This window comes from Arachis ipaensis, chromosome B10 (genome assembly GCF_000816755.2).
Source record: "Arachis ipaensis cultivar K30076 chromosome B10, Araip1.1, whole genome shotgun sequence".
NCBI classification, from domain to species: Eukaryota; Viridiplantae; Streptophyta; class Magnoliopsida; order Fabales; family Fabaceae; genus Arachis; species Arachis ipaensis.
This window is the reverse complement of record NC_029794.2, coordinates 125,767,861-125,783,270: the sequence shown is the minus strand read 5'-3', so window position 1 is coordinate 125,783,270 and position 15,410 is coordinate 125,767,861. Positions and strand designations below refer to the sequence as shown.

The 15,410-nt window shown below is 35.3% G+C and overlaps 1 protein-coding gene and 1 pseudogene across 2 annotated transcripts in view; both read right to left on the bottom strand.

Annotated features, from left to right (window-relative positions):
• Window positions 1-3,775, bottom strand: part of LOC107622896 (plant cysteine oxidase 2) — a 7,348-nt gene extending 3,573 nt beyond the window's left edge. The window contains exons 1-3 of one of the 2 annotated variants that reach the window (XM_016324968.2): window positions 3,174-3,775; window positions 1,489-1,607; window positions 1,221-1,383 (exon numbers count right to left, since the gene is read on the bottom strand). In XM_016324968.2, the coding sequence (XP_016180454.1) occupies window positions 1,221-1,383; window positions 1,489-1,607; window positions 3,174-3,402 (511 nt within the window). In that variant the 5' untranslated portion in view covers window positions 3,403-3,775. The remainder of the gene's footprint in view (window positions 1-1,220; window positions 1,384-1,488; window positions 1,608-3,173) is intronic. The other variant, XM_016324967.2, reaches the window with a different exon arrangement.
• On the bottom strand, window positions 12,003-13,579 carry LOC110268487 (annotated as a pseudogene).

Genomic DNA, 15,410 nt, shown 5'->3' with positions numbered 1-15,410 from the left:
TAATATTGTTAATAATTGGCTAGCTTTTTTACAACATGTACTAGTCAATGTTGTTGACTTGATGTTACTCTTAATGGCTCCTTATCTTGTAATTTTGGCAGTTCTTTTGAGTAGGTTTGAATGTTTTCACATAAAAAATAGAAAAAGAATTAATGTTTAACCGTTTACCTATTTTGTACTCTAAGAGAACATGTTAAAATTACAAATTAAGAAAGTCTTTATTGAAAATATAAAAAGTTTAAATTTTCAATACAGTTGTTTTGTATTTATTACAAGAAAATATTTAAAAACTTCTATTACTAGTAATCTTATCATGTGCCCTTATGTTAGCTAAACCCAAAAAATTATTGTGTTTTGAACATTAACAATGCACTTGTTTAATGTCTAATAATGTATTAATTATTTATTCAAAAATACTATTTGTAAATAAATACATGTGTAGTTTAACTCATTTTAATGTGTATTTTGTATTCTTATGTGTAAATTACACTGAATTATTTACTTAGTGCCATAATAAATAACATTTTTAAATTTAAATAATTTATTAATTAGCTTATATTTATTATACCATATATTCAAGAATTTATTGAAAAAAAATATTAATATAATGAATATTATAACAATAAAAAATGAATTTCAGAAAAAAATATCGTATCAATTTTTTTAAGACAAATAAGTTCCTAACAAATAGACCCCTGATCAATTTTATGTCAAAACGACGTCATTTTGTTTGAATGGATATAGACAACTAAGTCCCTAGCCACTTTGGATTTATGGACAAATAGGTCCTTATCCATTCCATGTTGAAACTTAATGTCCAACTCAGCATGTTAACGTGACATATCAGCGACTTCCGTTAACAAAGGACTATGATACCAACAAAGGACTATGATATATAGAAGGGCAGTGTTGTCTCATGGAGATCAAGGACAGGAACCAAAGTGGATCGTTGTTTTGGTTAGGGATCACGTTGTCATTCGAAGAAAAGGATAGGTGGTCGGGTTGGTACTTTACCCGTATCTTTTCTATCTCATGACTATTCTAAATTTAAACTATTTTGCTCCTCTATCCAGAACGCATGAAATGGACAAACATGAATAAGAAAACGTAAATACTTCCCGCTGATTTCTTTATGTTATTGTCACGATAATCGACCATGTTCAAACAGAGGGAGCAATACATTAGAAAATAATAAGATTGTAGAAGAGGAATATACTCACTTTCTGGAGGTTTGAAGGTGGTGGGGGTTTCAGGAGGAAAGTCAACAACCCAATCATACGATTTAATGTGCATTGTTCCGAACAGAATCTTGCTCAGAACCGTCATTCCGGGGTGGTTATGCAGAGGAATAACCCCCGATGGTGGCAAACAAAATATTCCAATCTGTAACAAACAAACATAACAATGTTACCACTATCAACAAAACAGTTATATATATGTGTGATGAAATCAAAGCAGCAAAGGGATAAATACAAAGTGCACAAGTACCGAGAATTTTTCGCATTCATAGATGTGAAGGTATGTGATCCTTGGCCTTCTTTGAGATCCGTTTGTATGGAAATACGGCATGTCGGGTTTCAAGCCCACATCTTCTGGTTTTATTCTGTCTGCAAGAACACACAAAGAGATACAACAGTTGCATGAGAATGTGCTTTGCATGGCACACTCACCAAAAAAACTAAGGTAAGAAAACAATTAAGCTAATGACAACTGTAAACAACCATCGATTAAAATAATTCATGGCATTACTTTGGTCCACCAATAGGACTGTGCATTCCAAAAGAAACAAAGCACAAATATCATTATATAGTAGACAAATAACATTGTTGGTCATAATACTATCTCCAAATTCAAACCATGGGACACATACAAAACTAGCAAAAAAGCTATACCCTTGTGCTTAATTAACAACTCTCAACTAAACAATTCATAAGTCTTTTGTATTAAAGTCTTCAGCAACTTGCCAATATCTTTTACCCCCTAATCATTGAAGTCATCACCATAAAAAAAAATATTTTTAACAAAAGCATCTCGCTATATCTATCAATTCAAAGCCCACAGATTGAAGATTTCCCACAGAAATTGTACGGATTTAAAAGAGCCTCAAATCAAGGCATACTATATATGAACGTCTAAACATCACATCATACTCCATGCCAACATGCACTCTGCTACCTTCAAATTCTGATGCGGCTCTCACTCCAACACTCACAAACTCTTAATTTTTACCCTAGGTCCAATTTTAGATTTTCAAATATTACTAATTTGCATACAAAGATTATTATCCATACAAGAAGAGAAGAGAGAAGCAAAGCAAGGGTAAGGGTGTCAATTTTACTTTCAAGACAATATTTGATTAAGCATGGCACACTATACTACTACGCTATATGTAAAAGATGATGGATGTCTCATTCACAATATATATAACATGGGCTTGACACATCACATTGTATGAACCGAAAACTTCAATGTCTCTCTCTCTCTCGTGGGGAACAACAAGCACATGATAAAAATGCATTTTTTTAAATTAGAAAGCCAAAAACCTTGGAACATACACATATATTTAGACATAATATAATATACATGCATGCTAACACACAACAACAACAAATTTAGCATATAAAAGAGGATAATTGATGGAGTTTTTTTTTTCTTTGTGAAATTCGGAACTCAACAGCCAACACCAATAATTTATAATAATTAAAAAACATATTATTTAATTACACCGAGACTTAAGTTCAATTTTTCTAAAAATAAAAAATAAAAATAGAAAGCATCTGGTGTTGGATTGATAATTCCAATGAAAATGGAATAGGCCGAACCCAATTCACACGTATCTCACTAGACTCGCAAAAAATTATTTATGCACTTTTGGGGATGACAGCATAATTAAACACCCCAAACTAATTTCAAGAATATATAATATAATATTATATGATATAATATAATAATAAAACCATATATCAAACCTTAGGAATTAAAATATTCACAACAAATAAATTCAATTCTCTTATCAGATCATCGAGGTATTTACAACCTAGCAACGGATTAGTCATCGGAATCACGAACCTAAAATAATTCATAACTTACACTCAATTTCAACTTAATTGTAACCTTCTGAGTTGAAGTCATTTCAATAATTATCGAAAATAACAAATAAAAAAAAATTGTACCAAGAACAGATTGGAGACTCTGAATATCTTGTGGCGGAGGAACAACGGCGGGTGCGGCGGAGACGAAGACATCTTTGCAAGTGTCGAAGAGAGTCTGAACCGGCGGCACCGGCGCCTTCTTGTGGCGCCGCCGGTTCTTCTTCGACTTGCTGCTGTTGGTAATGGTTTCCTTCGGCAATTCACAGAAGTCTCTTCCCTTTCTATCCGCCAAGGTTCTCTCTATCCCCATTCAATTCACCAAAATGCAACACCAATCATGCATCACGAAACCGAAACCCTCAATTAGCAGAGAAAACAGACGGTTATAATAATAATAACAAGATATTTTCGTCTTTGCAGTTTCAGATATTTTCGGCGAGGCTGATGGATGATGTGGAAATTTGAGATATGACGGTGGTGTACGCGAGGAAGAAGAAGAAGAGGAGATTAGTATCCTGGTTGGTGAGGGTTTTTCTTTTTTCTTTTATTTTTCTTTTTTCTGCTTTTTTGGGGTGCAGATTGGTGTTGGTGTTTTGATATAAAAGAGGGAGCAGTGGGAGTAGTAGCTGAGAGAGAGAGATAGAGAGAGAGAGGGTTGGTTTTTTGGTGTGATAATAGAAAACCAGGGGCCATGCTAGCTATTCCAGTGGGCTGTTTCAACAGCGGGTTTTTATTTTAATCTTGGTTTCACATTAATTAATTCATTTAGCAGTCTACTATTGTTTATTATTTTATTATTAATTATTACGATTTTTAATATTTTATTTAATTAGTTGTTTATACTGTTTGCTACTAATATGTAAAATAGTCATTAACACGAGATTTGATATTATTTAACATTGTAATAGCTACTAAAGTATTAAAAATATAAATTTAGTTAATTTGTGTCCTAGAATATATAGTAAAAATATAATAATAAAAGATTTTAAAATTTTTAATATATTCGCAATTTACATAAATAAATTGTTACAAATTCAAATTTTAGAATTTTCTCTCTCTAAACAACCTCAAAATCACTCCAAATGAGTAATCCGCGGCTGCCTTCCACAGTCTATATAGGTAGCCACTCTCTACGTAAACCGCTATAGCCTCTAGCGGTTTACGCATGAAACCCTATGCACATAAACCGCTACTGGCAGTAGCGGTTTATGACCAACCCCAAACAAAGAGAAATTGCGACAAGCTCTAGCGGTTTATGTGCTGCCACATTTGCATGTAATCCGCGACTGGCAGCAGCGAATTCTGTGTTTACATAAACCGCTACTGCCAGTAGCGATTTCTATAGATATATGAAATAATGTATTTACGTCTTCATTTTGAAAACAATTACTGGAGGTCGGCACTCAAATACCTCCAGCGTGATATCATGGCAGACGAAAGGAGCTTGAATCAACTGAACGGTGTTGCGCATATTACCGGTGCCGGTCCACGTAAACCACTATAGCTCTAGCGGTTTATGCATGAAACCCTATGCACATAAACCGCTACTGGCAGTAGCGGTTTATAACCAACCCCAAACAAACAGAAACCGTGACAGGCTCTAGCGGTTCCTGTGCTGCCACATTTGCATGTAATCCGCGGTTGGCAGCAGCGGATTCCGTGTTTACCTAAACCGCTGCTGCCAGTAGCGGTTTCTATAGATATATGAAACAATGTATTTGCGTCTTCATTTTGGAAACAATGCAATTGCATAATTTTAAAGGTATAGTAAAACCCTAAAATCATAAATAAGAGACCTGGAAAAAAAAACTTTTTTATTAGTGCTGAAATTTTATCTAACGAAATCGAAAAGAGGTCATCGAACGAGGAAGATTTGGTGACCAAAAACACTAAAAAAATCAAGATGAATCGTACAAAAAACAAAGATTAACAAGAAGAAGTGATGGAAGATGCCTTTAGCGCCATAGTGGTTGGTGAAGTGAGTCCAATGCATGAATAGACCAAAATTCAGGAGGAGAACGCTGGGAAGATTATCAACTCCTCAAATAAAAAATCTCCTACTTCTATGTGATGGTTGATAATGATTTTGATAACCTTAACCCAAAAGAAATAGTAGATATGGTTGCCAAGAAATATATGCCCAACTAAGAGATCATGGAAACGAGAGAAGATTTGGAGACTTCCTTCAATCCTAAACCTAATATTGCAGTGACTTTAGAAAAATATAAAAATTAGTGCAGGTCATGAAAACTATCTCTGATCTTCAAATTGCTTGGAAAGAACCTCAAACTCTAAGTTATGGAGAGATGAGTCCAAAAGAAATGGGCTAGAAAAGATATAATTAGAGTGATAGATTTAAAAAAAAAATTTCTTAGTCCACTTCTTTAATTAAAAGGATTATTCCTATACACTTTTGAGGAGTCATGGATGATTGTGGATTATTACCTATTGATGGTGCAATATTGGAGGCCTCTTTTCATGTTTCAAGAACTAGATATAAAAAAAAAGTGGTTGTCTGGATTAGAATTCCAAATCTTCAGGCAGAATTATATAATAAATATTTTCTTTAGAAGGTTGGTAAAGTCTTGGGAACAATGCTCAAGGTTGATGAGCTGACCTCTATTCACTCTAGAGAAAAATTTGCTCACATAGTGTGAAAATTGATTTAAGAAAATTGATTGTCCCATCTTTTTTTACTTTGGGTAAAGAATTCAAACTAGAATATGAAGGCCTCCATCAAATACCTTTTAAATGTGGGCATCATAGTCATAAGTTAAAAAGTTGTCCAAATTTTATTAGAAATATGTTGTAACAAGTTATGCAAGCAGCTATAGACAGTGGTTAGAAATTTAGAATACATAACACGGTGAAAGGGAAGGAGGCAATAGAAACCAGAAGGAGCCGTTAGGAAAGAAATGTCAAATGTAAAAGATTCTATGATAGAGCAGAATCAGGAATTTAATGCAGAAAAATAAAATCCAAGGAGAGAATCAGGGAGTCATAAACAATTTTGATGCGGAAGAGAAAGGAAAGGATCACAACATTAATGAGGAGAACCTTTTTGGGCCTTGGATGCTTGTCAGAAGAAATCCTAGGAAGGTCAAAAGCAGAATGGAAGAAATTACGAAGGAAAAAAAAGAAAAATTTCTTTCTATGCTTCAAGATTCCAAGTCCTATCCCAAGAAAACACTAAAAAAAGTAACAGTGAAAGGCAAGGGAATGTCCCAAATGGGAAAACCAGCTACTCTATTACGAATAAGACAAGACCTTATGATAAAAAAAATATTTAATCGTGTACACAAATATAATAACAAGCCACATCATAAAAAAATTAGCCTAAAACAAAGAACCCATACCAAATGCGAAACAAAAAATACTAAATATTCATAAGAAAAAAAAAACATCAAATGCAAACTAGATGAAAACAAGTAACAACAACATATCTGACAAGAGTATTCAACAGAACCAAGTACAAGTCATGGAGAACAAAAATAGAAATGAAGTACGACAAAAATAGAGTCATGAAGATTACTAGAGAAGCTTCAATATCTCATAGAAGGAGTTAGCAAAGGAACACGATAATGGCAGGTACTTTTCAGTTGCGAATTATACAGACCAGACAACTATGACTCTCATCTCAAAGTATATGGGAGCGAGTGGTATGGATCAAAAAAACAACAGTAAAGCGAATGAATTTATCGATCTTGGAGATGCAAATAATGATACAAAAGTATCAGACATTGTCATAATCGACCAAAACACGGAAAGGGGGACATCTCCCTCAAGCCTAAGCCCTATGGAGGCATGATTTCCTGTCTTATCATAGGATTCTAAACTATATACTTTTTTAAGTTTATCCATGAATTTTATAGTTTAGAATTATAGAGAAACTACTACTAAAGGGTTCCCTATTGCGTTTAAAGATATGACGCACAGATATAATGTTAATTTTTGTGTTTTATTAGAAATTCATGTGTCAGGTAAAAAAGTAGAAAATATTATTAGAATGTTGGGTTTTGATTCATGGTGCATTAGCGAGGTTGTAGGTTTCGCTAGAGGCATCTAGTGCTTATGAAATAAGAACAACTGGAATGTGAAACCTATAGTTATCTAAGACCAATTCATTCACATGAAAATTAGGGATTCTTCTAACAATTTATGGTGGTTCACGGCTGTTTATGGAAGTCTAAATCTTGCAAAAAGAAAAAGGTTATAGAGTCAACTTGAGGAGCTGGCAGTTTGTATACATGAACCATAGTGCATAGATGGAGACTTTAATTCGATCCTTGACATGGGCCATATGTCGGTTTAGAAATTTCTCAAAAAGAATCTCGTTGCAAGTATAGTTCCAAACCAACAAATGACCCCGTATCAGAGTTTAATTTGTTTGTCACGAATGCAAACTAATAAAAATTGAGAGTATTAGATCTTGGGTCGTCTCTCAAAATGAATTTCAGCGAGGTGTGTGTATTATCGGTTATGAGAATAAATGACAAGAAAGTAAAGCTAACAACTAGAGTGATATAAATGCTAAAAGACACCCCTGGCAAGGATTGAGAGTCAAGGCTTCCTATCCAAGTCATTGACCACAAACATGGCAACTACCTAGAGTTAATCCTATTTTGTCACATTGGGAGAAAGTCAAATAGGCATAGTCAGTCTTAATCCATAGGTCTTACTCGTTAATGAAAACAAGATTAATTAAAATCTTTAAATTATCAATCAATTCGGACATTAACGACTCAAGCTCACCTAAATCCTCAATTTCAAGCCAAGAGTGCTAACATTCTACTCTAAAACTACACCAAGTATTTTGTCAAACACTTGGTGTGCATAAAAGAAAAGTATAGTAAATTGCAATAATAATAAAATCTAAAGCTACCAAATGCGAGAAAACAATAACAATAACTCAAACAAGCATAAAAAAATATAAAACATCAAATTACATTAAAAAGAAATAAAATCAACAAGAGAGTTCATAAATTAAAATTAACCAAAATTAGATAAACTAACAAGCAATACTAGAAAAATTCAGACAATGAAAACAAGGAAATATAAGCAAATCTATCCTAAAATAATAATTGAAACCTAAATTAGGAGAAAAACTAAACTTAAAATCCTAAATTTTAGAGAGAAAAGAGAGCTTCTCTCTCTAGAATTTTATCTTAAAACATGGCCTAAAACTATATTAATGGCTCCCCTATGATCCTTCTAGAGAATAGTTTCAAATACTTCAGAAATGAGTTGGATTGGGTCCAAGAAAGCCTTGAAATCGCAATCCATGTGTTCACTTAAGTAAATCACGTGCCACCAATCATGCGTACGCATCTACCATGCGTACGCGCAACTTGAGATTTATGCGTATGCATAAGGCATGCGTATGCATGGCCATGAGGAACTCCAATCTCCATTTCTTCATGGATTCTCCACTTTTGCATGCTTTTTTTCCACTTCTTCAAGCCATCTTTGCCTTCTAAGTCTAAAATCACTCAACAAACATATCAAGATATCGAATAGAATTGAAGTGAATTAAATTTGATAATTTTTAAGCATAAAAAGCAAGTTTTTCATCACTAAGTACAATTAGGAGAAATTCACAAAACGATGTTATTTCAGTGAATAAATGCAAGATAAGTTGATAAAATCCACTCATTTCAACCTAAAATTTATCATAAAATAGTGGTTTATCAATTCTCTCTCTCAATGATATGGATGGAAGTTTCCAACTCTCTCAAGACCATGATAAGTTTAATTCGTGCATTAACATGTGTGGAGTTAACGATTTGGGTTTTATGGAACCACCATTTACTTGGCAAAGAGGGAACACTAAACGAAGACTTGACCGCTACTTATGTAATATGGATTTCACAAACTATTTTCCTAATGCTGGAGTTAAACACCTACCTAAATTGAAGTTGGATCATCTTTCTATCATTTTCGATCTTCAATTGACAAATTTAGCCAAGAAGAAAAGACATTTCAGGCTCCTTGCTCCTTGCCTATTGCACAAGGATTATGGTAACCTCATAAAGAACAACTGGTTTAAAGAAGGAGATCTTCTCAGCACTGCTTCTTTCATTGAGAAAGCCAAAATTTAGAATAAGGATGTTTTTGGTCACATTTTAAGGAAAAAGAATCGCATAATAATTCACGTGAAAGGAATAAATCGCAGGATCACTTTTTGTTTTAACCCATTTTTAGAGAAATTACAAAAGGACTTTTGGAAGAAGTATGATTAGATACTTTCACCAAAAAACCAATGGACGGAGAGGAAGAAATAAAGCTATGGCTCTTAAAGATAATGATGACGATTGGATTGATAACCCTACCATTCTAAAAAAATGGGTGTATCTTTTTTAAAAAAGTTATATACTTTTGATGATAATTATTCTCCTTTTTCGATTATAGGTTCTTTCTCAAAATTTTCAGAGCATGATAAATACAGAATTAGAATAAGACCTACAATCGATGAAGTCAGAAATGCGGTCTTTAGTATGGGAGGGTGGAAAGTTCTGGGAAAAGATGGCCTACCAGCTAAGTTCTTTCAATTTTTTTGGGATACCATTAAAAAATCTCTTTTTGTTTGGGTTTAGAAAATTTTTAAGGATCCTGAACACATTAAGGACGTTAATCAAACTTTAATCTCTATAATTCCTAAATTTCAAGCTCTTGAAAATTTTGCTAATTTTATACCTATTAGCCTTTGTAATGTTTATTATAAAATTATTACAAAGGTTATTGCTGAAAGATTAAAGCATCATATGCCTACTCTTATTGCCAACAATCAAGCTAGCTTTGTTCCAAGTAGAGTGAGTCCTGACAATATTCTTATTGCCCAAAAGGTTATTCATACGATGAGAAATAAGTGAATTGGAATAGGCCTCACGACTATCAAGATAGATTTGGGAAGGCATATGACAGATTGAATTGGAACTCTGTAATCGACACCCTCAAAGACTACAACATTTTAGATAATGTGATCAAGATCATTTTCTACTACGTGACGACCCCTGTGATGAATCTTCTCTGGAATGGCTCGCCATCGGAGAAGTTCAATCCCACGAGAGGAATTAGATAGGAGATCTCCTTTTTCCTTACCTTTTTTGTTTTATGTATTGAAAAGACTGTTACATCTCATTTTTCCCTTGTTAATAGTAAAAAATGAAAGCTTAGTACCCTATCTAAAGGAGGACCTCAGTTATCTCATCTTTATTTTGCATATAATCTGGTGTTATTTGGCCAAACTAGTAGAGAGCAAGCGCAAATTATCAAAAAATCCTTGAGGATTTTCTATGGAAGCTCAGGTCAAAGAGTAAATTTTCAGAAATCGTGTGTTTTCTTTTTGAATAATGTCAACATCTCAGTCAAGCAGGATCTCATCTCTCACTTAGGTATTAACCTCATAAATAACTTGAAAAAATATCTAGGTGTGCCGCTCATTCATGAAAGATGTACGAAGCAGCATTTTCAGATTATTCTAGACAAAATGCACAACAAGCTCAACTCATGAAATATGAAGACTCTATCCCAAGTATGTGATGCAGACCATGAAAGTCTCTAAAGCATTTGCAACCAAGTTGATAAGATTTATAGGAATTTTCTTTGGGGTTCTAATACAGAAAGGAACAAAATCCACCTCCTAAATTGGGATGCTGTGTGCAAACCAAAAAAATAGAGACGAGTTGGGTTTGAGAATAGCACAAGAATCAAATACTATATACCTCATAAAGTTTGCTTGAGGTCTAGTTACAATGGAGGATACTCTTTGGGTCAAGATTATGAAATCAAAGTATAGTTGCAGGAAAGGTACTATTTCTAAAGTTCATCTGATGTCTAAGTGTTCAAATGTTTAGAAAGACAGTTAAAATTTGGAGCCAATTCAAAACAAACATCATTTGGAGAATAGAAAATGGTGAATCCATCAAATTCTGGGATGATCATTGTATCCTGGGCATTAAAATTCTAAGACCGTTTGCTACAAGAAGCCTTGAAGAAAACATTTCGATAGATAAAGTTAGCGAATTTTCATATCAGAATGGAAACTGGATTTGAGAGATTTTAAATCAGGCTATTCCATAAGACATTATGGATATTATCAAAACAATGAAGGCCCCTCACAAAGACTTCGGTTCTGATGCTAGCTTGGCTACCTGAATCTAATGGAGACTTTCCCATGAAATCAACATATAAGGAATTTTTTGTCAATGATGAGCTACTAGAAAACTATTTAAACGATATATGAAAGTTGAAGCTACTGCAGGTTAAACAATTTTACTTTGCTTATCATGTACGAGACTCTACTAACAAATTCTATAAGAAAAAAAGGACTTACCAATGATGACAGTTGCCCTGGTTAGGAAGAGACACTACTCCATATGCTTTACGATTGTCCCTTTATCCATAGCACTTGGAATAGTAGTGTCGACATCACTCTACAACCAGATTTTTTCAACCAAAATTAAACCTCCTAACCTGATTGTATAGGAACATGTGTCTGAGTGTTCAAACGCAAAGTGGAACCTCGTGGCCCATCTTTTTTTGTCACAATCTGCAATGTAGCATAGAAAAGCAAAAAGGAGTTGATTTTTAATCAAGATAGAACAACTAGTTGATTTTTAACCAAAAAAACAAAAATTATTTTTAATAATTTCATAAAAATGTACCTCAAATCTCTTTTAGTTATAAGTGTGAAATACAAAAATATTAAAAAATTTGGTATTTTATATAAATGTAGGACCGATCTACAAATATACAATACGATAGAAATAAATTACAAATATTTTTTTAATTCAAAATATATTATTAGAAGAAGCCGAATTACAAATAAATCTATTTTAAAATTTGAAAAACATAATTTAAGGATACCAATGTTAGAAACAAGAGAGAGATCTGAGAAAAGTGTTTTGTGTATTATTCAAGTTGATTCCAAAGTACAATGTACAAGAGGTATATATAGGTGCCAGAAGAATCAAAGTAACAAAAGCATAGAATCCTACAATTAATATACAGATATGCTATATAAATATAAACGATACTAAATGATCTAAAATGATTCTAATGATTCTCTAACATCCCCCCTCAAACTCAAGTGGGAGCTAAGGATACCATCTTGAGTTTGGATAACAAAGTCCGGAAACGAGTCGGGTGATGAGCTTTTGTGAAGATATCAGCGGTCTGATCCAGTGTTCCAACAGCAATGAGACGAATAGCATCAATAAGGATACATTGTCGAACAAAATGACAATCAATGTCAATGTGTTTGGTGCGTTCATGAAAGACATCATTATGGGCAACTTGAATAGCACTGCGGTTATCACAAAAAATATCAGTAGGGGACGACTGAGGAGCACCCAAATCTTCGAGAAGCCAACGAATCGAGATAACTTCAGCAGTGGTGTCAGCGAGGGCACGATACTCAGCCTCTATGCTTGATCAAGCAGTGAACGTTTGCTTCTTAACACGCCAAGAGATAAGAGCATCTCCAAGAAACAAACAGTAACCAGTAGTAGAACGACGATCAGTGGGATCACCAGCCCAATCAGCATTTGAGTATGCCTGAAGGGACAAAGAGGAATGGGCAGAAAAATAAAGGCCATGAAATAGAGTTCCTTTGATGTAGCGAAGAATGCGAAGAACTGTCGCATAGTGAGTAGTACGAGGGACTGACAAGAACTGGCTAAGTACATGAACTGGATAGGCAATGTCTGGTCGGGTGACAGTTAAGTAGACGAGTCCTCCAACTAGCTGTCGATAGAGAGTAGGATTATCCAAAATAGTGCCATCCATAGGAGTAAATCGAACATTAGGCTCAAGAGGAGTAGACTCAATGCGACTATCTGTAATTCCGGCTCGAGCAAGAAGATCTGAAGCATATTTAGCTTGAGAGAGATAGATGCCATCATCGGTGGATATGACTTCTAGACCAAGAAAATAGCTGAGAGAACCAAGATCTTTCATCTCAAAAGTACGCTGAAGGGACGCCTTGAGATCAGGGATACCATCAGCATCATCTCCAGTAATGATCATGTCATCAACATACAGAAGTAGAAGAACAACTCCACGTTCACTTTTACGAATAAAGAGAGCATTCTCATGAGGACTGCAAGTGAAACCAAGACTGCATATGGTGGTGCTGAACTTGTCAAACCATTCACGAGGAGCTTGCTTAAGCCCATAGAGTGCCTTGCGAAGGAGACAAACTTTTCCAGAAGGACAAGAATAACCTGGAGGGGGTTTTATATAGACCTTCTGTTTCAAATCTCCATTAAGAAATGCATTCTTCACATCCATCTGACTGAGAGACCATTTTCTGACCGCAGCAATGGCAAGAAGAGCTCGAACAGATGTGAGACGAGCAACAGGAGCAAAAGTCTCTTCATAGTTAATACCATACTCTTACATACAACCATGAGCAACCAATCGTGCCTTATAATGGTCAATAGAACCATCAGAGCGAGTTTTAATCTTGTATACCCATCTGCTTCCCACAACTTCTTGATTAGAAGGAGAATCAACCAAGTCTCAAGTGTGTGCTTTTTCAAGTGCCTGTATTTCTTCCTACATTGCTTGTTGCCAATTTGGATTTGTGGAGGCTTCTCTGAATGACTTAGGTTCATGTTGATGAAGAATAGTAGAAAAGCAATGATAATCAAGAAGATAAGGAGGCAGATTTCTCACCCGGGAACAGCGAGTGGAAGTAGGAGGCATGACGGTAGGAGTAGGAGCGTCGTCTGGTCCGGAATCATCGGGAGATGGAGAAGGCGGAAGAACAGGAGGCTGTGGAGGGTGACCTGTAGAATCATCACTAGGAAAATGATCAATATTGGGGTTAGTGAAAAAAGGCAACTAAGTAGGAGGAATAGACTCAAAGGAGGAGAACCGAGAAAACATGTGATGCTCCCAGAAGACAACATGACGAGATATATAAATACGTTTAGAGAGAGGATCCCAACAACGATAACCCTTGTGTTCAGTGCCATAACCAAGAAAACAACACATACGAGTCCGATGTTCAAGTTTACTATGTTCATGAGGCTGAAGAAGAACAAAACAGACAACCAAAAACTCGAAGAGAACTATAATCTGAAAAGGTACGATAAAGACGCTCAAAGGGAGTAACATTACCAAGAACAGAATAAGGGAGTCTATTGATAATATGAACAGCAGTAAGAATAGCTTCACCCCAAGTACGCTCAGGACATGAAGAAGAAAGAAGCATTGCATGAACAAAGTCAAGAATGTGACGGTGTTTGCGTTCAGCTCGGTCATTTTGTTGAGACGTACCAGGGCAAGAAAACTCAGACAAGGTACCCTATTCTGCAAGAAAGGTTAAGAGTTTGGAATCACGGTTTTCCATAGCATTATCACGGCGAAAAACCTTAATGACCTTGGAAAACTAAGTTTTAATCATAGTGGCAAAGTTGATATAAATCTGAGGTAACTCATGGCAATTGGTCATCAAATAAACCCAAGTAAAGCGTGAATAATCATCAATGAAAACAACAAAGTATTGAGCTCCTCCCATAGAAGTGGTGGGAGCGGGACCCCAAACATCAGAGTGAATGAGATCAAAGGGAGAGCAAGCAAGAGAGAAATTATTGTGAAAAGATAAAGCAGGTTGTTTGGCAGTTTGACAAGAAATGCAATCAAAAGATTCATTAGCAACCTGACCTAAAACACCTTGAGACACAAGAGGACGCAATTTTCCTAAGGAGCTGTGGGCAAGACGTTGATGCCATAAGTGAAGGGTAGGTATTGAAGAAGCAGCACAGAGATTTTGTACAGGAGGAATATGGAGATTCTCGACTTCAAACAACCTTCCAACCTTACATCCAGTCTCGATGACTTGTCCCGTTCGACGATCCTGTACACGACAGCCAGAGATAGAAAAAGTGACATCAAAATCCAAATCAACAAGTTGACCAACAGAAATAAGATTAAAGTTTAAGTTGGGAATAAAATAAGTATCAGAAAGATGAAGAGTCGACTGGGAGATAGAACCCTTGTGTGTTGCGTGCAAGAGGAAACCATTAGCAGTATTGACAGAAGGGCCATTTGTAGTGGTCGACAAAGACGAGAAGAGATTACGCAATGGAGACATGTGATTAAAGCATCTCGAGTCAAAATACCATTTAGAATTACCTGGAGGAGTCGAAAGAGCAGCAGGTGTATTACCAGAAAGGGAGATAAGATGTTGAAGAAGAGACGTAATATCAGATAGAGAGACAGGAGATGAGTTGAGAGGGGCAGAGGTGGTAGATTCAGGAGTAGCATCAACAACAGAAGCAGGCGCAGGACGTGGTGGCGAGTAGGACATGT